Here is a 26390-nt window from a genome sequence, read left to right as displayed (position 1 = left end):
GCAGTCTGGATTCATGTTTATTGAAGCCAGTAATTAAAGACGTCCTCGTTTTGCCAGCACTAGAAAGCAAGGTTCCACATGACTGCATACTGCACCTGGTTAAAGCCATACAACTGGACTAAGGTTTGTTTCATACATTTGCAGCCCTAATTGTAAGTTGGAAGAAAAACCAATAAACTTAGTATACAGGACAGTGAACTTTCATTTACAGCATGTATATTGTTAAGTTCACGATGTACAGAGCAGTCACTTTCAATGTAGTTAAATTAAATAAAATACAAAATTCTGTTCAGTTTAAACAGTTTTTGTTTCTCTTTTTTCAATGCCAATAAAAAAAGTGCAAACTTAAAATCAAGCAGCATAACCACAGCATTTTTATGGAGGGCCAATCTTTAAAGTTTTCTATTTGCTTCAAGTTGAATGCTTTCATCTTTTGTTTTCTTAGTTTAAACATGAACAGTAGATGCAGTCACTATAATGCATATAAATATAGGCATATAATAGTTTAAACAGTCTACCATACAAGTGTATCTGCAAATAAAATGAAGTTTCACTTGAAAATGTAAAGGCTGTTTGCATTTGGCCTTTGGTTCCAATGCTTGAAGACACCAGAATAACAACTGTGCAGCTCACCAAAGCCAGCAGACTTCGGCACCCACAGGATGCTACATTACTTACACCTCTCTTCAGTAAACTAGGAGCATTCACTTGCAATTAGAAACTGGAAATCTGTCCCTGGTTCGTCTTTCTGCAAAGCTGGTAAGTTATCACACAGTAACAGTTTTGATCAGTTTTAGTATACTCAACATTTTTATACATCTGGAAAATACTTCAATTGTAAGTTTTAGCCATATTGCTAAAAAAGTGCTTATCAGGTTAGATGACAAAAGAAGGCAGTTTCAGACTGAGGTTTTCAAACTATGCCATTACAATCACACACTTCAATTTTCTTGTCCAATTTTTGATGGTTTAGTCTCCAATCTCACTTCTCAGTGTCAGGAGGACAGTGTGTAATTACTTCTGGTGTGGTAACTTGCAACTGGCACCCATTACACCAGGAAGTGCATCACCATCAGCCAGCCACAGTCTAACTGTTATCTAGACAACTGTATAACTTCAGGTCATACCATTTCTTAAAAAAGTAAAAAAAAATAAAATAAAAAAAATTGAGTATTTTCAACAAAAAAACTGGCACAAGTAACATATTCATGTTAATGTTTGTCAAAGAGGCAAGTAAATACTCTTAGCTTTCTAGATGTCTAGAGAGACTCACATGAACAGCCTCTTGCTGTAACAGGAGTTGAGGTTAACACCCAGCACTGTGTTAGTGGTCAGTCTAATTCTGTATATTTAAGTTACAATATATATTAGGGAAGTTATATCCAGACATCAGATTTAGTACAACAAATTCATATCAATAAAAAGTAAACTCTGTATAATTCAAATTGTGGTTTTTCCCTTCAGCATTAAGAGCACAGAATATGCTTGGTTTTTTTTTTTTAATTTCTGGTAGTGTGTCCATGTAAAACAAGCATATCATGTATAAAATCAAAGTGCCATTTCAGTAACCACTGCAGTTGTGTGTGTTTGTACAGAATGAGGGTTTATGTGACCATGGACAGGGCTCCCTTAGAGCAACAGGGACAACCACAACCCATCTTTCCAAATGAAATGCTACATGAAGGAAAACACAAAACAACTTCTTCAGGATATCCATCGGGTACACATTCATACTTTTTAGGTTACCTTCAGAATTGGAGTTGGCTGCACCTGCAGCAGATGTAGTTGGAACTAGGGCCTTGAAAGTTTTTTTTAAAAACCTCCATAGGTGTAAGGCAGGAATCCATTTTAGCTTGGCAGCTAATATTTAGTTACAAAAAAAGTAAGAAAGAAAAATACTGAGAGTGTTCTGTAGCACATTTCATTATGGGAAAATGATCCGTCACCCACCATTCTTCATAGGCCAGCCTCTTGGCATAAAAAAGGCAGAAGCTATCAGAAAACAGGATTTAAAATTAAATACAAATTGCCAAACTACTGTTTTTCAAATAAAACCAAACAGTGACTGTTTGTACTACAGTGCACAATAAGTTCAAGCACCTTCTAAAGACACATCACATTCTGTGCCAGGCACTTGGAGCTAAACAAGTTTAGTTTCTCCCTTTGTCAGCTACACCAAAAAGGGCATCCACACTCTTTAAGACTTCTTTAAAAACTAAAACAAGATTTATAACAAGAATAAATTCCCATGGTTCTTAGTGTTTGGCCTGGAATTCTCCAATGTCAAGTAGTCTTTTAAAAACAGTGACTATTTATCCCCCTGTGAAACACAGGATTTGACAACATTGCTCCTCTCCAGTCAATCCAACATTCTGGTTTCTCGCTGTCCCAAATCCATTTCCCCTTTTAGGGCTCCATTCCCCACCTTGGCTTCTTTCCCCCAGTTAATGCTGTTCCACCACCACCACCACTCCAAGAATATAATGCATTGCAAACATACAAGTAGCCAATTCCAGTAACTCTGAAAGAGGGTTTCAGTTCTCTTTCTTGCCTCGTGTGCAGTCAGTAGTACTTTTAAGAGAATTCTCCGTTTTGCTTCTCTGTGTTCTTCACAACAGGAAATGCAGCTGCACCTGCTTTACCTCCAAACCAAAAGAATTGCCCTATATAAACTCTAAATGGTTATCTTATACAGAGGGATTTTATATGCAAACTTCCTGAATGTGCACTTTTTACTGGGACAAGGCAATGATGTAGTAAGCTCATTTCCCCTGCCCCGAGAAAACTGATAGCATCTGCCATAGCAGAAAATTCCTGGTCTTATCAGATCACTATACATAGTTATTTGGTCATTTACATCTGCATTGTTCTGCCCTATCAAGCCTCGTTCTCTGTTGGAGGAGAGTTTGTTGTTACCATGGGGTCAGGCTTGCGTGTGATCCTGTCCAGCTCCTCCTGAGCATTTGCCAAAACTGTCTTTTGTCCTGGAGAGAAAAAGGACACAAAGCAATCGAGTTTCAATGAAATGTTTCAACCAAGAAGCACAAGCATTCAATAAATCACCTTTAGATGACAACATATTCTTGATTTCTCATTATTTTGTCACCTCCCCAAGGACACAGAGCCTGGCACAATGCAGGGTATTTTTTGTGTAAAAACTGATACTCAGGTTTGATTCACTTTTAAGAGATGAAATGCTGAACTACACAGCAGCAAAAAGCACAACACCACCAGTGATATGTTTATAGCAACTAAGATTTAAAAATAACCACATTTGGAATTTTCTGTAAAAAGTCAAGCATATACAATTCTATTATTAGCATTGATAGCAAGGACTTTATTTAAACCAAACTTTTAAGCACAAGGTATGTAGGACACCTGCTAAAAAAAGCCCATTTATTTGTACTTTGTACTCACACTTGTACTCACTGCATTTCAACATGAAACAACTAACAGGAAGAACTCTCATGTCTGCAGCCAATGCTTCCCTTAAAACAGGGACAGGAATTGCATATTCATATAATATCTCCAAGTAGTCATTTCAAAGGACTTCTTCAATTGGAACCAGACACACTGAAGTATTTCATGGAAAGGCATATCTTACGTTTCTGTATTAGACTCAAAACTTTTTAACAATTCCCTAACTGAAACTAGCTTGCTTCAGTGTTTCTGAAAATTATAAACCCACAGACAAATTCATCACCAAAATTGGAACAATGTATCCTAATGCATGGAGCATACAAGCATTTAAGATTAAAAAGCTATATTTTTAGACAAAAAGTAGATTATATAACCATGTACAGCTTCCTTACATAGCCAAAGAATTTAACAAGCATCTGTTTTCCAGCTCAAATGTGTGTGAAATATTAGGTGGATTTTTTCCAGGGTACATGCTGAAAACATTAAGAAGGCAAGATTTGACTGTTAAAGATTCAAGTGTTTTTTTCCAAAGTACAAAGACATAACCAAGTTAAAAGGTTACCTTTAATCACTAGAAAGGTTTTAGAACTAAGCACTAGTCATAAGCCACAGCATTCTACACAGCTTTTACTCAAAGTAGGAGCATTTAAGCCAAATTTAGGAATTAGTACATTAATTAATGTACTGTAACAGAACTTAAAATACAAAACACTTCACATGTAAACTTATGGCACCTGGGAGTTAAAAATGCCTAAACCCTAAAATCTAAAACCCTATAAAGGCCACACAAAATCCTTGCTTAAACAAGGGCAGATCTAAATAAAAACTATAACTTTTTTTTTATGCTGGATGAACTGGCTCCTTAGGGTTCCAAAATAACCCCAAGCAGTGTCCTGCAAATACCTCATGTGGACAGGAAAAACTCTCCCAATGCAGGGGAACACACTCCCCTTTACCACCATGGGGAGCACCTTCCAAAGGAGAAGAACAACAAACTGTTTTTAAGAAAATAAGAGTTTCCCCTTAACTGTGAATGAGAGTGACACTTGCTTTCATTTTCCCTACACATTTGTCAAGGACTGATGGCCCCATTCAGTGAGATGTGTTCTGGACAATTACATGCCCCCAATTCTGTACAATTAATTCCCCTTTCTAGATCAGAGTGAGAGCAGGGAACCTGAGCTCTTTATCCTCTGTACAGGAATAGAGAGGGAAGGCAGCTTTAGAATTTGCAAGAATCTTCTTGTGAATATGAATGAAATAACTGTGTGACTATAGAAGTTAAGATGTAGAAAAATAATCCACCACAGAAATAACCAATTGAAGTTTTTTGAAGTGTCACAGTCTAGACATGAAAGAGAGTCCAGAAACAAAGGCAAACAAGAAGCACTGCACAGCAGGAAAAATGGACACTGCCCAGAAGTGAGATTTTTTCTCAGGTAAGAATTGTCACAGTAGAAATGAATCCATCAATGAGGCTGACCAGAATTGTTGAGAACCACAATGTCACTCTCATCCTGGGACAGAATTTCAATGATTCAACCTCAGGCTATTCCTAGCAATGAGAGAAACAGATGGTCTCTTTAAAGCTAAATATTTTTGTCATCAACCTTCTGAAAACGTCAGGCTCTTTAAACAGTTTAGACACTTGAAATGCCTACAAAGATAATTTTAGCACATTCACTTGCACAGAGGGTGCTGCTGGAAATAATGCTTTCTCCAAGATGTTCTGCTCAACTCTCCCACAAAGGAACAGCTCATCTCCTCTGTTCTCACCAGCACCAGGTACCTCACAAACTCAACAAGAGCTTTTCAGAGAGCAGCACGAGGAGCCCTTACCTTCTCAACACAGTTTAATCTTACACTGGCTCATGTAAGGTGTGAGCACAGCAGATGACAGGAACAGGCACCTTCTCCTGTGAGTGAAAGCCAACTGTTCTGTTCCCAAAGTCAGGAAAGGAATGGGACCTGCCAACTCGATGTAGCCAAGAAAAGCCAACCTTGAGATCATTCAGGAGAAGCACTTCCACCCAAGAAAGAACTGCTGCAGCAGGCACTACAGTGAGGTAGATCTGCAGAGCTGACTACAATATTCTGATCATTCATGTTCCAGACAATAAGCCAAGGATGGGAACTAATGAAACTAGTGGGGAAAACAGAGCTCAGCCTCTAGCAGGAGACTAGAAGAGAACTTGTCTAATTTAGTCTATCAAAATCAAGGAAGTTAAGGGAAGATGTATGATTGCTGTCTCTGTATGTTTCAGGAGAGAAATTATCTATTCCAATTAGAAGTTAATGCTGACACTAATGGGTCTGTCCCAACAAGTTCTGCCAAGAACCCACATTTCTATGACAGGATAACAGGTCCTGAAGAGAAGGGAGAAGTGGTCAATATTACATCTCACATCACCTTCACAGAAGTAAACTTCACAAAAAAAAGCCTTGCTATTGCAGGGAAAATTAATGGATTTTAATTCATAAAATTACCCATTAGTTATCCATAGCACTGGTCAGTACTTTTATTCAGCAATCTACCCTGTCCAGCTGTTGAAGAGAGCATATAGGTAAGTAAGTGAGCCTGAGGAGACAACAAAGGATTTTGGAAAGATAGGATTGGAGGGAAAAAGTTATTTACATAAATTACCAAAGTGGTGCATGATGATAGAATGGAAACAATGATCAAGCAAACACACAAGCTTTTGAGAGACTGAGGGAATTTGATACAGACTAGAAACCTCAAACCAGGAGGCAGAAAATGTATTAAACTGGGTGAATTGTTACAAAAAATCCTGCTCAGCATCACAAAGATGAAAACAACCCCGTGTTCCCCTGAGAGATGTGAACAGAACACATCTGTAGCACAGATCAGCTCACCCTTGCTCAGGGCAGGCAGAGCCTTGTCTGCCACCCCCAGCTGTTTCTGAGCACAAAGCCAACAGGGTGAGCAGAGTGCCTGGGGACACAGCTGTCACAGCCAAACAACACGGCCTGCACACAAATCTGTTCCTGCAGGCCACACACAAGTCACAGGCAAAGGGGAACTGCTTTCAAAACCAAACACTGCTGCAAACACAAAGGGCTACACTGAGCTCCATCACCACCCAAAGACCAAGAGTACTGGGATTCAGAAACACTGGGCAAGGGAACAAAATAACTCAGAAATTAAGTACTGGAATAGGCTTCCTGGAGAGGTGACATTACAGCTTTTATTTCTGAGTTGTTTGCTTTTTAATCACTAGCCAGGTACTCCCTAACTGACTTTGCTTCAGACAAAAAGCAAGGATGAAATAACACCTAAAAATATTTCTAGTTCTATTTCCATAAAATGTTATTTTGTCCTTGTGGTAAGTAAAACATGAAGCTGCATTTGATGAAGCAGGGACACCTTTCAGTGTTTAACTGAAGAAGGCATTCTGGATTATGAAAGAATTAGTTCAGTGTTCTTATAACATGGAAACAATATTATTATGGAAATCATATATAATCTCTTTTAATAGATAATAAATTTAATAAAGACAGAATTACATAATTCATCATGCTGAAACAAAACACACAAAAAATTACACCTGACTTGCTTTAAGTCAAATCCTATGCATTTTTGAACTTTCAGAACATGAAATGTCATATATAAATCTTCCCATTAAACAGAAATATAAAAATACCCAGACTCCTACTGCCTTGGCTCTCTGACTGACAGAACCATCAGTGTGGCTGGCAGCAGATATTTCTCATTTCCAGTTTGGAATGTCTGGTCCTTACCTTCCTCTCTCAGCATGAGGAACTGTGGGTTTGGCATCACCATTAAAACCCATGATATTGAACAAGCTTGGGATCAGTGTACCTATCAATAATTTAATAGTGCAAGAATTCTGGAAGGAAAGCTCCTGAACATTCAATGTGATGGGAATGACAGTACTGAACAGAAATAGTCAAAGAATCAAAGCCATAAATTCTGTCTGTCAGGTGGACAAATGCATTTTGCATCACTATGGTCTGGGTAGGTACCAAACACTGACAGGTTTCTTTCATTTTCACTGAACTGCTGCATTATTCACCAGAAGCATCTCCCACATTGCAGTCACAGCACAGACAGAGAAGGCACCCATTTGTCAGTGTTATCAGCTGTGCTGGATTGCAATAAAATAATAAATAATTAATGAGTGAACAAGCTGTCACAAGGAGTAATTCATTTCAGCTTGAACTCTGGGGAAGTTTCAATAGTTTCAGTGCTAACTCCAGTCCAATCCCAAAAAACTTAATCTCTTGCAACAGTGAAGCATAAAGAAAAGAAGGGAATGAATTCTGAAGCTGAAAAAGAAATCAGCACTTTCAGCATAGGATCAAGACTCAAATGTCACTGAAATCCCAGCAGTACAACCTCACTCAAAGAATTAAGTTATATCAGGTTTAACAGAAGCCCTGGTGTTGTGAAGTTGCAGTAGTTTAGTTACTCTTTTAAAGACATTTTGGTACAGTCATCTGTCATGGTCTGTCACTTTCCTGACCATTGTAAGAGACATACCCATGGACCAGGAAGCCAAATAAACTATTAAAAACACTCTGCAATAACATGTCCAATACCTGATTTCTTGGCTGTACTTTGCACTCCTCCAGCACCAGGACTTCCAGGAGAGCCAGTCTTTTTGCTCAAGAGACTGTTAAAGAAACTAGCCAAGACACCTTCACTTGCAGCATTATCTAAAGAAAAAAACAAATACAGATCACTTAGAGCTGGTAAATGATAACATATTTTCACATACATTAAAATCTCTTCCTAACCAAGGAAATAAACCTCAGCTCTGAGGAAGTCTGTCCTCAGTTTGAAGACCCCAGTCCTTTGGGTACCATGGCATAGGCAGAGATGGCTGAATGCACATTCCTGCATGTTGGGGGGTGTAATGAAATTTTAATCAAAGTATTTGTGCATTTTAAAGTTTTTAATAAATGCAAAACCCAAGAGCAAGATTATTAAGTATGGACACGAAATTCAAAGACTGATAAGCCCATTAACAACCTGACAGATGTTCTAGTGCAGCCTTTCATGCCACACTGCTTTTAACAAATCAAAACTTGGCAATTCAGCAATAAGACAGGATCCAGAAGGGTATTTTCCCCCTGGAAGTGAGGCATGGCCCTACAGCACACAACAGAAAACAACACTGGCCCTGCAGACCTTCTTAATGCACAGAGGGGAAAGAAACCCCTAAGTACCATGGAGCTGCATCTCTGGGAAAGATCTCATTTCCAAGTGACTGCTACAGCAAATGACATTCCAGAAAGAGTTTAGTGGAACAAGGCTCGCTGTGGATTCCAGAATAAGTGATATGAAGTATGAAACTGTAGTTCAGAGCAGTCTCCACCCTAATAACCCAACTGATGCATAATAAATGTATTGAGGCAATTTAAGGAAATTAGAATGCATTTGACCTCTGTCTGACTGCTTGGCAGTAACAGAACTCTATTCCAAGTCGTATAAATGACCAGAAAAGAAAAATGTCAATCCAAAGTTATGTTGTAAATGCATTTCTGTTATTAAACTAACTATACAATTAGTGAATAAATCCCCCAAATCTTTCTATAGAAGAGGATTCACTTTAAGGAAAATAACATGATAGAAGAATAAAATGCTCATTCATACTTTTAATATTTGGATCTGGTTTCTTAACTGATGTGATTGGTGAGGCACTGGGTACATTGGTGGGACCAGCTCTGCCTTGAGTTCTTGGGGATCCTGCAGGGCCTCTCGCAGGAGATTCCTTAAAAAGTCCAAATCATACAAATCAGAGAACTTCAAAGGATTAATTACATTAAGCAAGTTTAACATCACATACTTTTTCAGCCTTTTTATTGGCACTGTAGTGATGCACACTGGAGAAAGACAACAAACAAGCACCCAAAACATCAGTTATATTGGGGATGTGCCTCTACTACAGGAAAGGCTGAATCACTGCAGGAAATTTTCAGTTCAATAATCCAATGTTTCCACAGTGAATTTATAAGCAGCATTTAAAAATATTGCCTCATTATTTATTTCCTTTCTGCAGTTTGGGGACATTATGTAGGGTACATTTAAATATAAAAAAAATGGACCACTGCAGGTTAGAATCATTCCCTTTTCCCTTGAAGGAAACAAAACACCTCCTACTCTTTTCATTGGATCTACTTACTGATGCTCTTGTAGGCGTTGCTGGCTGTTTGGCAAGGAATGACTGCAAAAACAACATATTAAGCATATTAAATATATTTCAAAGAATACAGAAGAATAAAATACAGTGAGGCTGAGTAACCATAAATTTATTTGATCTTTTTCCCGATATTTACAGGATTCCTCTTTGATATTTCCATTCTTCCCCACTCTGCCTCTAGAGGACTGACTGTAAGGAGTAAATAAGCTTTGGGCCTTTGTCTCACACAGCCAGTCCAGAACTCAAAGCCAGAACCACAGACACCCCAGTCTGTAACCTCCAGGACATTTATAATCACCTGGATAGGGAAGAATTGTTCTATTTTTTAAAGTATAGAGCAATAAAGAAAATAACAAGTTACAGTATGGCCAAATTTGTAAAGTCTTCCAAGCCTCTGGCTGTAAGGAAACTGCAATGCTCAGATGTTAGGTTTTAAGAGGATTTTTAAGAGTATTTCACAGATCAATACAACTTTGTGGTGAAATAAAAAGTCTCTTCTTCCTCTTCTCCTTTGACATGTAAATTCTTTCTATTCTCAGTATATCTTCCCTTGAACTTGCCCAGATATGTGACCATATTTCCTGGTTGCACTTGCTAGAATAAAGTTCTACTTCACAATTACATCTGAATTTGCAAAGCTGAGAAACAGGACTTATTTTCATTCTTCCATTCTTACCTGCTGCTTCATAAGAAATACTTGCTCATCTTCTGCTGCCAGCTCTTTATCATGGACTAACTGTTGAACAAAACATTTTGTTGTTATCACTAAAAACTGGAATTACCATAACTGGTTTTATGCTTTGGTGATCAAAAGGAGAGGCAAATCTCTAAGACTATTGTTTAGGTTTTTTTTGAAACTGTTCTTTCACATTTAAAATAATATTAACATTAAGAACTTGCCATTAAAAAATAATTTAAAATAAAAAATATTGGAGCAGATGAACAGTGATGCCAGCCTGTGAGCACTGTCCTATAGAGATGAGCACTTGGTAAGTACCCACATTCCTTTTTCTTAGTTTGGATATTGATCTCATCAGCATCTCTTCAAAGACCTGAGATGACCTTGCTTTACCTTTGCATGGCAACCTCAAAGCCATATGAGTATAAATGGAAATGTCCTACAAAAGAATTCTCCATTTTCTGGGGCTGTTTCTGCCCCACACATGCAAAACTGGTAAATGTAAAATAGCTATTCCTGGACTGCCTTTCTTTCAATAAGGAGAAAGGTTTCTGGGTTTGCTTGCAGTATTTTAAATAAAAGAAAGCCTGATGTTTTACAAGTTTAAATTAAAAAATTTGTATCTGGAGTTCTTCAACATTAATAGTCCTTAGCAGCCATTCAAGCAAACTCTACTTATTTGTTGGGGTACAGAAAGAAATAAGCCCTTTTTACCTTTCTTACAGGAGGTTTTACAATGAAGTCCTCATATGCATCTTCTGGTTTTACTGTTGTGAAGTTTTCATGTAAAATGGCAATTTTCTTCTCATTGTCCCAACCAGCAGGTCTGTAAAAAAGAATAAAGCTTTGCCTTTTCTGCAACTTCTATAGAGACCCTTATTTACTCTATGCCCTCTAATTAAATAAGGCAATTTTCTTACAGATCAGCCCTATTTCTCAGCTAAATTCCAAGCATACAAAAACTGGAATGGTATAGTCTGAGTCAAAGTAATATGCATTAAGTTGGTGTTTAAATTTGGGATTCCACAAGACTTACAAACTAAGCTTTTGAACAACAAACCATTCCATTTATTTTTATATCCCTATTACATGCAGTGCTTAATAAAAACCCCTCTGACATTGTGCTGCTTGTCCCAGGGACTCACATAAAAACTGCATCCTTCTCTACCACTAAGGCAGGTGTGGTAAACTGGAAACCGTAGGTTTTATGTACAATGTACTTATACAACAGGTCAAGGTTCTTCTCCTCCTTAACTGATGTATAAATCAAGGCAGCCCCATCTGGGTTTCTAGTTGAGGAAAATTAGGTAAGATACAGTTTCTAAATGATAGTAAGAAATTCAAAACAGGAGTTAATAGATTTATAGCTACTAGACTTAGCTTTGAGCAGTAGTTCCAGGCAAAATTAGAGAATCCTAGTATGCAGGGGTGGAAGAGATATAACAAGGCAAGGTTCTTTTCTCTGACATGCACAAAAGTTATCCATCCTCCCAGGCTTACATGAAAATTTCATCCTACTTCACTTGGAAAAAGTCAAAAACTTACTACAAATGAGATCTCAGGCTTACATGGAATTTGCAAATTCTGAGGAAAACCAAGAAAGAACACAAAATATAAGACCAATCCTTTGTAAAGGAACAAAAGGTCCAAATCCCATGCACAATTTCAAAATTATAAAATATTTTATGCATCTGTCAACACTTTCAAAAAAACAAACACTACACATACCTACCACCCAAGGTTAGGTATGTACAGCACATACCCTAACCAATAACTACATACCAAGTAATCTTGCAGAGCAATTTCTTGCATTATTGTTATGTTCAATTCAACATGAAAACATCTCTTCTTGTTTTCAGATTAGAGGCAATCTCCTCAGCACAGAAAAGGATACACTGTAAGCAGAATCTGCGGATGTGTGACTGAATGAAGTCGAAGTGCTCTTCCCTGTAGTCGTGCTCCTTCTCCAGGACACTCACTGCATCACACTGGGAGAGGAAGGAAAACAAACCAGAAAAACCCTGGCATTTAATCACAGCACATATTAAAACACCTTCCTTAATCTTACATGCTCCCATCACATTTATTTTGAGTCTCTGGTTCTAAAATAACACCAATAAACCAAATACTAAAGCAATTAACATATAATTGATAAAGTTATTACTATTCCATAAAAGTAAAAATTGATGCTGATGGCAGCAGCTCGCTTGTAAAACAAATCCCTCCACCGTTAATCCAGAATTCATTTTGCATGTGTGTAGAAAGCATGCCTTTAAGAGAGAAGTAATGAAAGCCTTGCATAGCAGCAAAGAGAAGCAGAGCCTCACTTTTGTGCACACCACGAGCACAGGAATGCCCAGGTTGTGAGTCAGCACGTTGTCTCCGAGGGGCAGGGAAACGTGTTCATCCTCCTGGCCAGACGAGGGGCCTCTCCTCTGTGGTGATCCTTGGTACCCTTCTTCAGGTTCTACATACTCCTGAAACTCCTTTATAACTATTAAAAGAGAGAGATTCTTAAGCTAAAACAAAGGAACTAGTTCTTTCTAAACCATAATTAATCTACAACTAACTAGAAATCTCAAGGGATTTTTTAATTTATTTTTATATTACATGAGGACCGAATGCAAATTAAGCCTTGTTGCCCCTTCCAACACCATAACTCCTCCATCAAAACTTACAGGAGGCCAAATCAAGTGGGATCTGGAGCCATTATAAAGAATCACAATTATCTGCAAGAGCTAAAAAATATTCCTGAACATTTCATTATAGGGCAGTTGACAACAGAAAATATAAATGTGGTTTAGCAACACAGCCTATACCCTGCAATTTGCACCTGCTGTGGAAGAAAGCATGGTGAAAATGTAAATGTACACAGGAAGCACCAACCTGAAACAGCCACTTTTTCTTACATTACTTTAGTTCTTATTACTCTACATTTCTGTTGCAGGCATCCAGTGTTAGAAATATAAAATCTACTTGCATAAATACAGACTCAAGGGCATCTTCAGGCTACCTGAAGAGACTGAGTTGTATTCTGGAAAACTACAGTGAGGTCCAGAGGAAACGAAATGCTTTTTATGTTTTTAGTACTTTTATTTTATGGCAAGAGTGTTCCAATAGTCCTGACTCCTATCCAATACTGAAGCACCTAAGGAATAGTATTAAGTTCATTTTGGAAATGCACTGTGAGCCCACATATGCTTTATCAAATCTGGGCTACAATCTACACTTTAATGTCTTTTATTCAAGACCAAAGTCACAGACCAACTAAATCTGTGTCCTTGATGTGACTGCTCCAGGCAGGGCTCTCCTCCTCCTCACTCAGCCATGAGGAACCCTCATGGAAAGAGCCAAGCAAACTCCATGATCTGCTCCCACAAATGCTCCTTTATTTTAGAAATAGTGGGAGCAGCAGAGTGACTGTAGGGACAGTGAGGAGAACTTGGAAAAGCCACCAATCTCCAGCCCAGCCACACAGAGAGACTGCTCAGAACACCCTCCGTGTTCTGAGAAGGAACTGGAGTGCACTGCACTCCTCCTGAGCTTTAGGAAGTGGTAAAACCTCAGGCAAGTTTCTTATACAAACCTTGTAAAAAGAAGTCATGGTATCTTTTCAAAATGAGAACCATTCCTGCAATGGTATGTCGGTGCGTGGAAGGAAGAACAAATCAGAAAACTCTTCTGTTTAAAGCTGCACCATCTACAATGCTTAACTGAAATATAAAACTCTGTGATTCTTGTGGAAAAGGGCTCCATTCCACAGAAAAGCCTAAAAAACCCAAACTAAATATAGACTATAAGATTTCCAATCACCAATTCAATATATGCCAGGGTACAAGGAAATACAAACAAATGAAAATGAAATGCAGTTGCTTTTAACATGGGGAGGCAGTGCCTTCTTGTGGAGAGGAAACAGCAGTGCTCCAAAGGATGCTTCCTCCAGGACTGTTTCTTGGTCAGCTACAGCAAATCAAAATTCCATTATACATTCTGCACATTCCACGAGTTTTTTATCAAAAGCATTTAACTAGAAAAAGAGTTTTTTGAAGTACCTCTTTACTTTATTAGCTTTCCCATTACTATTTCCTATTGAGGTCAAGTGTATTAAGAGCAGTTTAAAGAACACCATCTGCATCTCCCACAATGGTTCAGATGAGCCTCTCTGACTTAATCACATAGAAAAGACTATTTGACAATACAGCTCTCAATTAACAGCATTATAATCAGACAAGATTCCTTTCCTGGGTTTTGTTCATATCAAAGCAAAGTAATATTTTCTTTACTGAGATGCTTGGGAGCATAAACCCCTCAATTCTGGGGAAAAAAGGCCTCTCACAAAAAGAGTAACACTTGACAACATGAGAAAACACAAGATGCTCTAAGAATTTTAGAAATGTAAATAAGAACAAATGCAACGTCAGATGGCTTCATCCTCATGAATTTTATCCTCATGAATTTCTGCTGAATGGGAATGAAGGGCACAATCCCAGCTCCCCCTCTCCCCAGGAGTCAGCAGGACCCAGCAGCAGCACCAAGGCCACACCTCACACGTGGAGGGAGAAAACCCCTCCATGTGGAGCTGAGCTCTCTGTGGGTTCCCAGGGATGCAGCTGGCCTGGCATTAATCCCTGCCAGACACAGCCCAGTGGGACACAGAAACAACCTGCCAGAGCAAGAACCTCCGACTGCAGCAGCCAGAGCACACAGATGCCACTTCAACTCAGGAGCAAGAGTGAGTGCCTGTCAGCAATAGGCTCTTACACACTGCTCCAGGCTTCCACTCAACCCCCATTCCCTCCAGGGTTTAGTCCTGTGATATCCAACCTGGACCCCAGGCCCTGATGAACAAAACTGCACTCTAACAAGGTAATAAAGTAGCTCACTGCAGTCAAAACATTTCTTTGACACACAGCAATTTCATACTTACTGCTCACAGCTATGTCTCATTTGAGCTCCACTCTCAGGCTTTTACTGGATATAAAATATCCATATTTAATGGCTATAAAGTTGTGCACCCAAATAGCCCAGAAAATCTTTTATTTTTCCTTTTTTCCTCCTAGTGGGCTATGAATACTATCTCCTCCACACAGTTCTAATTGATGAATCATCTTCTATATGGTATGGAAAAGAACTCTTTTCTTTATTAAGAAGTAGTGAAAATTACTTTGGTTTAAGGTTTTTCAACAGGAAATACCCATAAGCTGATGCACATAAAATAAGAAGCCAGAAAAACAACAGTTGCTCTGGAAATCTGTAATATTCTGCCACCCCTCACTAACACTGAGTATTCAGAATGGCCTGTTATGCTTAAGAAATTCTCACCAGGTGATGATGTGCCATTAAAATCACACTACAGAGTGCTGATTCATCTACCAAACTTGTGGCTCTTTAGTTTTGCACTGAATACAGCAAATGAAAGTGAGGTTCCAGCAAACTTTTGCTCCCATTGCTGTTGTTCACATGCAAGGTAACTCCACCAAAAACTGCTGCATCACTTAGGACATGCACTGACTGGAAGCACTACTGAGACAGCAATACACAATTATTAGGTTTGATTATTCCAGCAACAGTAATATGCTCAGGCCTGGAGTGCTCTTTAACTGCAACGTGGAAATGCAGGCAAATGCCACAATTTAATGGATGAATCCCATAGGCCCTGAACAGCAGAATGAGAAAAATTAAGAATATTTTTCTGAGGCAATCATTCCATATTTACACTCTTTAGCTTTTCACAATCAATTTTGGGTTTTTTGTGCCCTATCTTTATTGATCATTAAAAATTTTAGTCTTGTGAAAAGAATTCCTAAACAAAAGATACCTGGATAAACTAATTTTTAAAAAATATTTTAGCTTAAGAAATCTTTCAGCTCCATGCCAGACCAAAAAACAAAAAGGCAGACAACCTGAAACCAATTCAGCTTGAATGGAATAGTACACAGTTTGCAAAAACATGTTATTGTGTTTCAATTCTTTAGCTTCAAACACCCCAGAGGTCATTGGTGTAATTGCCATTTTACCAGTATACATCCTTTCTGCAGTTCTTCATTCCTGACAGCCACCTTATCTCCTCTGCTGTCTTAAATAGGGAGTAATATTCACATCTTCCCTGAAATAATTATTCAAATATGTGTTATTTAAATAATGATTTATCACATTTGAACCTGAATTAAATGTCCATAGTTGACATTATGTACCTGACTTCACACGAGCCAAGCTCTTAGCAGAGGAGCCCCCAGAGCAGCTCAGTGACAGGGGGAGTGCAGGCAGGCAATGCTCTGGGTACATTCCCAAGAAAGCAGCCTGTTGCCTCCATGTGTGTCCTGCTGCCCATTCTGGGAGCTCTTTAACTCCAAAGGGAAGTTTCTCACCCACCCAGGCAAGCCAAGAGTCAGAATCTCAACCAGCAAACACAGGAGCAAGGGCTGGGTGCAGAAAGGCCTCCCAAACCCTGCCAGAAGAGTCAAGAAAAGTCCAACTGCACTGACATGGGTGAGCTGACAGGCATCTCTGGAAACTCTTAGGATCTTAGCAATGGAGAAAGAACGTCTTGCAGCACTTCCAGTGGATGCCAGTAGGGCAGGGCTGAGCAGTGTTTCCCCAGGGTTGCTGGTGCTGAGTGTGACAGCCAGGGAAAACACTGTGGACATTCAGCTTGCGATGGAGGAGCAGGAGTACGGGAATAGTCTGCAGGTGAAGTCAGCAAACACATCCATCCACGTGCTCTTATGCTGCAGGGGGCTTAAATTCAGCACACTCCATCACTCTGCACTCCATTTCTATGTTTCAACTGGCCTCATGAGCAATTTATTATCCTGGTTTTTACATATTTGGGCTGTTGCAACCCAGTGACTTCATTTTCTAAGTGGCAGCATACCCCAGGAGGCACAGGCAGCAGGATTTCAGTAAGGAGAGCTTTGCTGTGTAGCTTTAGGATGGGCAGCAGTCCCAAGGCATTCACCAGGCACTTGTGCTCTACCCAGTGCATCACCCTGACACAGTTACAATGGGCCTTTCCTCAGAATTACAGGCCATGGTGGCCAAAGTCCTGAGCACAGAGCTGGCCCCAGGTGACATGAGGGTCCTGCAAAGGGCCTGAGAACAGGAAATGGAAATTTGAAGACATCAGGGCCCTGTGTGCCACAGCTGAGCCAGGGGATGGAACCAGAGCCAGGCAGGGGGAGCTCAGCCCCTCTCCCATCTCCTCTTCCCTTGACTCCAGGAGAGCTCAGAACAAACCAGGAGTTTCTATGATACTTTAACTTAGAATTCTCTAAGATACCACTATTGGAAATCCCTCTAAGCTCCTCAGACAGGGCACTCGAGCTTTGCCACAGCTCCCTCACAGAGTGCACTCTGAAGGGAAGGCTGAAAAGCTTCTCTTTTCAAAAGGAAAATTCAAGTGCACAAACTCCCTCTTTATTTGGATTTGAGACACATTTTCTGCATCTCAGAAACATGCAAATTGGGTTAGCTGTTGGATTTTGATACTGGAACTGCCTTTCCATTTCCCATTCCCAAAAAATCTCTGACACACATAAAACCAACCAATCATTTTCCCTTAAAAACTCTCATATTTTACTTTTTCATTAAATGTAACCTGATAATCAAACCTGGGTGGTTTTAATTATTGAGGTTAAACTCCAGCTGGTATGCTGTAGGCATGAGGCTTCTGGGAACACAATATTTAACATTCAGAAAGGATTATCAGTTATACAAATACACCTGAGTGCTCACTGGTCAAACAGATCACACTGCTCCCTAAAGGTGGCTCAGGAAACTCCCACACCATATTTGCAAGGGTTCCACACTCCAGCCCAGAGCAAAAGCAGCAACCACAAAGGATCAGCCTGAATCTACCTCATCTGAAAGGACTGGAAATTGCTAAGGTCTTTTCCACTAAAGGAATTTATTTTGGAGTAATTCAATATGAAAACAGAAAAAAAAAAATCTCAAGAAACATTTGGCACTACTAAACTAACAACACTAAACTACTAACTAAATTAACTACTAAACAAACAACACTACTAAAGCAGATGCAGGATCCAATACTGCAACAATGACTGTCTGCCAATGGTAGATTCTTTCCTGCCATGGATACGCCAGGAAAGAAGGTTCATTTATACAACATTCCTAAAGTCACAGGGTAGGAATGGCTGTAGTGAGACACAATTAGCTGCACCAGGTTCACAGCCTGAGCCACCAGAAAAACAAGGCAGAGAGACTTCTGTAAGACAAGCACAGTATGGGAATGGGACCTGGCTGAGGTATCACAGCCAAGCAGACAGCTCACTTCATCACTGAATTTTGTCACTGTCTTTTTAGAAGTGAATCTGTCATTATATTATTTTTTTTATTCCCCTTTTTAAAAATCAAATTATCAAAATCTCGTTATTGCCCAGGATCTAGACCAATAATTTACCTCATGTTTTGTCAGCAAAACTTGAAGAGCTGCTTTAAAGCCTAATACAGTCTATTTGAATTAGAGTTGCAATTACAACCTAAGAGTAATTCTTATCTATAAGAACCCATCAGAGTTACCCATAAGAGTAACCCATTCTTAAAACACTGACCCAAAGAAATTTATCAAAAGTTGTGAGAGCTAATTAAAAAACCATCAGCAATGTATGGATGCACAAAGACTTACACTTCTGCTCCATGTGCCTCATCTCTTCTGGAGGAATTTTCATCTTATCAATGTGTTCTTGCAAGACACTGGCCCATTTCTGTAAAGACTCCATAACAGTCCAAGGTCTAGACATATCTGCAACAAAGACCACGATGGTGTCTTGCAGGGATTCGGCAGAAACTGCAAACTTCAGCAGCCCTTTGTGATACAAGTCTCCATCCAGGATCCAAACGTTGCAACGAGTGTGATCTGAAAGGAAAAGGCACAGTTGGAATCCAGCAGATGCCAGGGTTTGCACTGCCAGGCTGGGAGTGACTGGGTGAGAGCATCAGTGTTCAGTGGAAGGAGCAGAACCAGCTTACCAGCACACTCTGCCTGCTTGTTTAACAGGCAGGTTCTGTGTAAATGCCTGTATTAGTCAGAAATGCTTTCATTCCTGGGCTCAGAACATTTTCCTTTAAAAAAATCATTTCTGTTCTTGAGCTTTTACTCAGGACAGCTGTCAGGACAGTTTTTAATCGCTGCACAACAGTCCTGCATTAGAAACATGCAGAGTGAACCCAGAACACAGGGGATGTGTAAGTGCAGGCCCAAAGGGGTGGCCCTGCTCCAGTCCAGCAGGGGATGAACACTGCCCTCGGTGTCTCCCAGACACATAAGCTGGTTTCACACACTCAAGACGCCTCCCAACAGAAATAAGCTGCAAACAAGATACCAGCAATAAGCAGTTTAAGTTTCTAGCACAGGAGTGGGAGGAGCAAATACAGGATGAACTTCCCACCTTCCCAACAAGGTTGTGCCACCTGCTCTTATCTCACACTGACATAACACTGGCTCCTGCAGGCTCCTGACAGCATGAGCACTGGAAAAATGATCTGGTATTGCAGCTTTCGTGTTTCTCCCCCAGGTGTTTTTGATAGTGGCTGCATACTTCATTGGAATGCAAGGCAGAGTAGAGGGGGATCAGCTGGGTCAGACAGCTGGCATTTTACCCCAAAACTGAACTCTTGGCAAGAGTATAAGAACTGAAAAAGGAGTTTCCTCCAGAAACGATGTATCAGGCACGAGGGAGGAAGGGAAGGAATTACATTATCCTTAGAACTTTCTGCTGAAGAGGAACAACACCATTGTTTCAATATTCTAGACTCTTCCTAGTACCTCACCCTAAGTATTCCCTATTTTACTACAGCTTATTTTACTCCAGCTGTCCAGAGGGAACAGTGAGTCTCTCCTACACTACATACACAGTATGTGACTTCTGCAACATACAGATCTGCAAACCAGCCACTGCAGAACACAGATTTTCAATGTAGCTACTGAGCTTCATAATTACCCTGCTTCACTGTACTTCTGTGTCCTGAATCTTTCAGCTTCACAAAATCAATCCAGTTACTATGGTTATCATAACTTTATTCTAGGAGGGAATCCACCCCTCCTGACTTCAGAAAAAGGCAAAAGCTTGGCTAAGAAATCAGGAAGAAGGAAAGATATATATATATATCCTACCTGCTTAATCAGGCCTTGGACAAAATTACTGGGCAGCCCAGTTTCAGACATCTCTCTCATCAAGGTGCTGTATGTGGGCAGTCTACATTTAGCATTTCTTCTAAGTTTTGTTGGGCTGTCCTAAAACATTCCAACATCAGTGATCACACACACAGGCCAAGAGCCACGCTGTGAACTTACAGCTCCTCTCACTGCCAGCTGCACCCCTCGATTCACTCTCCAGCGATCAGTGAGGGTGGAGCTCAGAAATGCACCTGTGCACACCCAGCACTGTTCCACTCCCTTGTCCCCCTCCAGGACAGCAATCACCGGCATCACAGGGATTCCCACAGCACTGGAGGTCTGAATCTAAAGCTCCCAAAGACCTCTGAGGACAGAGGAAGGGTCTAGGAGAGGTCTGGGAAAATAGAGAGCAAGGTAGGACACAATGTGAACACATTTACGTGTTTGCTATTACACAACAGTAAATGAAACATCTGTGCAGGACTCTGCATTCTAGAAACATCCTGGGTACATGCCCTAAAGCAGCAGCCTCCCAGTAAATAAAAACCCCGTGAGCTTTCTATGAGCTAAAGGTTATTAATAGACAGGGACTGTGTGTATGTACAACTGTCTCCTTGGAGTATGAATGGAAGTTTTGAAAACCTAATGCAAATCTATCCATAGTTTATGCAAGTTTACAGCTCTCCTCAGCACTGATGGATTCTCCTGTGGTGAATACTCTGCAGAAAAGACTTTCACACCTTGGCAAGTAACAAAAATTAATAATACAAAAATAATAAATAAAAAAGTTCAGCATTTTAAATGCAACTTAATAATAATAATATCCAAATTCACTGCTTCTAAGTCATGTTTTAAATTCAGTATCTAAGGTTAAAGTTATTTTGTTTGTAGTGCACCTTTGCTCCCCTTAAGGATTTAATTTTTCTTTAACATTTGGAATGCAGACTGGAACTAGAATACAGGTGGAACTAGAATATAGCTTGAACTCAGAATCAATCTGCCAGGAAACCTGGAAGCCTTGCACTCACATTAAAATGTACTTGGGTGAAAAAATGTAACTTTGTATGAAAATGAAAGGTTTTGCTCCTTTCTAACAGGACAGAAGAATGTCTTGTGATTTACATTTGCTAAAACATAAAACACACTTAAAAATACAGCACTGGGTGCTCACAATTTGGCAAGGACTTGATAGTAAATTCAGCTTTGTCAGCACCACATCAAGCTCCTACTTATGGAGGCCCATGTTAACTGGGCCCTTCTTACTGGCCATGACATAACATACAAAAACAGAGCAAACAATTACCAGATCCTGTTGGAAAAGCAGGAGCTACTTATTACAGGCTATTACAAAAGCTGCTAAAATCACATCTCTAAATCCTGTCAATATTCCATTATCCCTTTAGTCCTGAAGATGATTTTCCAGCTTTGATGAATTTTATTGCACATGGTTGATTCTGTGAACAGCAACTACATCTGCATCTATTCAAAAGATATCAATGGCAATTAGATATCCCTTGCTCAAACTGTGAAGAGAAGCAAAAAAGGAGAAAACTTTCAAGAGAACTATTTTAAATATGTTAACAAAAAAAAAAAAAAAAAAGAGACAATTTTCCTATTAGAAACCAGTGTAGCAGCAAGACTTGGCTCAATCTGGAACAACCAGTTCAGCTGGAATACGCATATGATATGGCTGAGGCCAGTCCAAACCTGAGGCAAAACCCAAGACTGCTTGATTTTGTTACAAGAATGCAACCCCAGAATGGTTCTTCCTCCCTGCACACTGGGCACAGGCGAGATGCATCTGCAGTCTGAGCAGGTCAGAAATGTCCCTGTGGTGCTTGTGGCTCCAGCTGACACACACAGCACAGAGCAGGCCATGCAGGCTGGCTCCCTGTTCTGCTCTACATCCCCGCAGTACCTCTGCCCTAGCCCTGCAAGGGCCTCTGAAAGCTACTCTGGAAATACAGATCCTTTAGGAAAATTATGCACAGCTTCTCTTCTACCTCCTACGAATTCAGATTCTCAGTCCTCAAAAGCAGACTAACCAGTAGAGACAAAAAAAAAAATCTGTTCATCATAAAGAGGCAAAAAATTGAAACTTGCCACACTCCCTGAGAAATTCCACTAATGGAGGACTCTGGGGCCTGAGCCCCAAAATCAGTTAATATTCCAAGCTAAGTTTGCAGGCAGTGCTATAAATGCTTTCATCCAGATGAACTATGGTGTCATGTATGCAGGAGCAGCCATATGCTCCAAGGATAATGTAGCTGGGGATTTAGGAGAATCCTCTCTCTCGCAGGATTGCTTCTCAGGTCTCTCCAAACCTCTTCTTGAGAAAATGGCTTGGCCTAGGCAGCATTTGAGACAGAAGTAAAATGTATCTTTAAAATAAAAAGATATATTTTCCCTAGGAAAGTGACTTTTCAGACAGAGATTCAGTAGCAGACTTAGAATCTAAGGGACCCCGAACCCTGGGGACCAAAGCCACATGTCACAGTGAGCAGTGACACCTGGCAGAGCTGGAGCAGCTGGACACAGCACAGAGCCCACGTGCATCCAGCTGCCAAGATCCCAGCAGGAGACAGGGAAAATTACACAGTCCATGGACACCTCTGATTACCACAGGGGCCTGCAAAGCAGAGATGCCTCCTGGGCATTTGTTAAACTTCCCTACAAACTGAAAATTTAATACAATTTAATTGCTGAGCTGATCTTTAGAAGGAAAGTAATTATAAACTAAGATTGCATCCAGCAATCCAGAAAAATTCTACTTTAGATAAAGGAGAAGCCAGGTTCAAACATCCCTTGAAGAGAAAGGGGAAACCACAGCATAGGAAACACAGATCTTCCTTAAGGTTTCCAAGGGAAAGACAGAAGGAGATAATGAATGAGTCAGCACTATGAGGAAAATATTTCTCCTGGACAGAGTAAACTTATCTGAAATGAAGAAGAATAAGACAAAGAGCAAATAAATCCATCACCTGGGAAAAAGCTGAAATCATCTCACTCCACTGGAGAGTTTCAGATACCAGTGTTGATCTGGCACCCCTGGAAATCCTTGTGATCTGGTCTTGGCTAGGTTGGAGTCTAATAAAAAGCACAGACCCTCAGAAGCACTCATCTGCTCTTGAGCTCCTGAATGCCCACTCTGAACCTCTTTATGGCTTCCAGAATTGTGGGTCAATTATAAAGGCTTTGTTCCCTAATCTGTATATAAGCATACACTCATCTGAAGCACACAGAGTTTAAAAACCAAATCCAAAACTGTCCTAGAGAAGAAAGAGCGTTATCTCTGCCTGCTGGGAGGTCCTGACCCACTTTGCTATTTATTTTGCTTGTGGATGACACTAATGAGACAGAAAGGAAAAAGGCATGTATTATTAGCTCCTAACACACCCATTAGAGGATGCATGAAGACCTGAATTGGCCAGCTGAGCCTGTAGTCAGTCAAAAAGCTCTTTTTTCCTGCTAGCACTGCCTGAGTTCTTATGACAGGCCTCTCCTAATCACTTCAAATACTTATCACTTTCAGCCACTCAGGAATAGCCCCAAAATATTTCCAGTGTAGAGATATACTTGAGGTTTGATAGATAACACCAGGAAAAAATAGCACAAACATCCTTCTGCTCGTAATAGCATCTCCTTTGAAGCTGCAAGAGGCCTGATGACACAGGCTGTCTCAGCCTTCCCCATCATAAGGGCGTTTTGCCCTCTGAAGTGTCTGTGCAGAACTAAAGCAGATTGTGCACGGTGGAAAAGCACTTACACCCAGAACCTGAAGAAGCAAAGAATGGCTCAGCACTTAAAATTACAGCCCAAAAGATTTTTAGGAACTGCAAGGAGGCCCCTGGAAGACGTGGCAATGTACTCATCCTTTCATTGTGCCTAACTTAGTATCCAAAGGCAGCTTCCTGCCACGTGAGTGCAGGCCCAATCTCCATAACAACCAGTCACATATGGCACTTAATCACTCCTGCAAGCCTTCAGTGCATCTCCAGTTTTAAAATACCATTATAGGATCTTCCTAGTCTGCTTGTTCCCAGGAACAGGGATGGACCACCACTACTGCTTCCTGCTTCTGAGTTCTGAAGGAAGTCAGGAATAGGAAGACTTACATTCCCCATTTTTAAAGACAAACCAACACAAGGAGGTCTAGCAGTTTGCCCAAAATGAGATCAACAGAGGCAGATATAGGAGCAAAGATAACAAACTCACTCCCAATCTCTTCCTGTCCCAATCCTTCCCAAAAACACAAGTAATCTGATCATGAGGCCTGCTTTTAAATGGTCTCTTGTCATAATCTCCCTCCATACAGTAGAGACAAGCAATCAGCAGCATCAGCAAAAAGATAAGGGGCTAAGAGACCAGCTCCAACTTGAGACAAGGAAACACTAATCCTGACTTTAAGTTCCGTTCTTCACTCAGTCAACTTAAGCAAAACATTAAAATCTCTGTTATAGCTAATCAAGATTCCACACACAGCCCCTATGAGAAACACCAAACCCCTGCGAGCAGATCCAGGCTGAGCATGAAATTCTCATGGATGTATCCCTCCCTTTCTCTAGTCACACAGTAGCCACAGCAACATTACTGCAGCTGCTACAAAGTCACCATCTGCAAAGGGATCTCCCCTAGCAATGAAGGGATCCCCAGAGCTGCCCTGCCTCAGGAACAGGTCAGGCTGTCAGGGGGCAGGAGGGAGAAGGGACATTGACTGTGAAACCTTTCCCTCCACAGAAACAGACACAGCTCCAAAACTCCCAGCACCATGCTGAACCTGCCACTGGGGCGTAGCCCAGAATGCACTCATCAAACCACAATTATTAAAACAGCATGGCAGCTACTTAATTAAAGAGATTGCATTTGAAACAAACTTACCATCTCTGTCTTCATCATGAATATTCAGATACAAGTATTCCAGTCCTCTTCCTTTCTTGCCATGCTCTGCTCCCTGTATTTTAGCCATAAGTGTGGTTTTGCCTGAACCATCATCACCTGCCAGTAAGTTTGTAGAGGAAAAAAAGACACCTTCAGAATTACATCAGGCTTCATAGAAAATATTTTTTTTCACAACTTGCTTAATTAACAAGTACACTTCTGAATCACAGTTATCTACTGTTCTCTTTCAAGTATTTCAGTTAAATCCAATGGCTCATACCAGAACAATAAGAAAGAAGGACTGTCTTGTTCTCTATTATTACTTAAAATAGGCTGTAAATCTAACAGTGGAAATCAAAGAGAAACTAGATCTATAAGGACAAAGACCACAGATCAAATTACATAACCCAATTGTAATGAACCCATGCGTCAGTTTGCTCCAACCAGTGCTTGAAATATGCTTTGTTTCTACAGATAAAAACTCAGCAAACCTACACCCAGCTGGCTGCATGTGTTACTTACCAAAAACAAGAATATTCTTGCCCGATGGCAATTTAGATCTGGACCGTGTGGAGACTTCGCTGAGGATGGAGGACCTGGGGAAGCAGCAGAGCAGCCGCGTTATCCCGGCTGTGACAGCACCATGAGCTCAGCACATCCGCACCCACGGCCCGGCACATGCGGGCTGTGTACGAGCAGGGCTGCTGTCACAGCCACAGGCCAACTGCACTCTGAACCACCACAAGCATCCCACCTTCGAGAGTAGAGCTTTCGTGATTCCTAAACCACAGGCAGGAACATTTAAAGTTCCCCTCCCTTGTAAGGGGTCACAATACTGCAGAACGTTACTTTTCAACTAACTCTCATCACAATCGATTGCTGTACTCGACATACGCCTTTCTGCCACTACAAGTATTTTTGAAAGCGTTCGTTAGAAATAAAAGCCGAAGAAACACGAGATCGCCTTTGCCGGAGCCGGCCCCACGGACGCCCCTGCGGTCCCGGGCCCCGCTCTGCCTCACCGCCGCCCTCCGGTCCCTGCGGCCGCGGGGGTCCCGTCACTCACCCCCGGCCCCCCCAGCGCTGCCCCCGC

General features: G+C 40.6%; 1 protein-coding gene across 1 annotated transcript; it reads right to left on the bottom strand.

The window, feature by feature from the left end:
• On the bottom strand, nt 1–25938 carry DYNC1LI2 (dynein cytoplasmic 1 light intermediate chain 2). The gene is made up of 12 exons (XM_019008039.2): nt 25820–25938; nt 25298–25414; nt 18929–19159; nt 12612–12778; nt 12179–12272; nt 11430–11565; nt 10999–11110; nt 10282–10341; nt 9588–9629; nt 9059–9176; nt 8002–8118; nt 1–2984 (listed from the first exon to the last, which is right to left on the bottom strand). The coding sequence occupies exons 2-12, from the start codon at nt 25383–25385 to the stop codon at nt 2878–2880; spliced, it is 1272 nt and encodes a 423-aa protein (XP_018863584.1). The 5' UTR covers nt 25386–25414; nt 25820–25938; the 3' UTR covers nt 1–2877.
• Between the last annotated feature and the right edge of the window lie 452 nt (nt 25939–26390).

The sequence above is a fragment of the Parus major genome, chromosome 11 (assembly GCF_001522545.3).
Source record: "Parus major isolate Abel chromosome 11, Parus_major1.1, whole genome shotgun sequence".
Classification (NCBI taxonomy): domain Eukaryota; kingdom Metazoa; phylum Chordata; class Aves; order Passeriformes; family Paridae; genus Parus; species Parus major.
This window is presented reverse-complemented; position numbering and strand designations above follow the sequence as displayed.

Coding starts and splice junctions, on each gene's coding strand:
- DYNC1LI2 (XM_019008039.2), bottom strand. CDS start 25,385: ATGGCTAAAATACAGGGAGCAGAGCATGGCAAGAAAGGAAGAGGACTG. Junction 9,630..10,281: donor TATTTCTTATGAAGCAGCAG/GTAAGAATGGAA, acceptor TTGTTTTTGCAG/TCATTCCTTGCCAAACAGCC. Junction 8,119..9,058: donor ACCAGATCCAAATATTAAAA/GTATGAATGAGC, acceptor TTTTTTCTTTAG/ATAATGCTGCAAGTGAAGGT.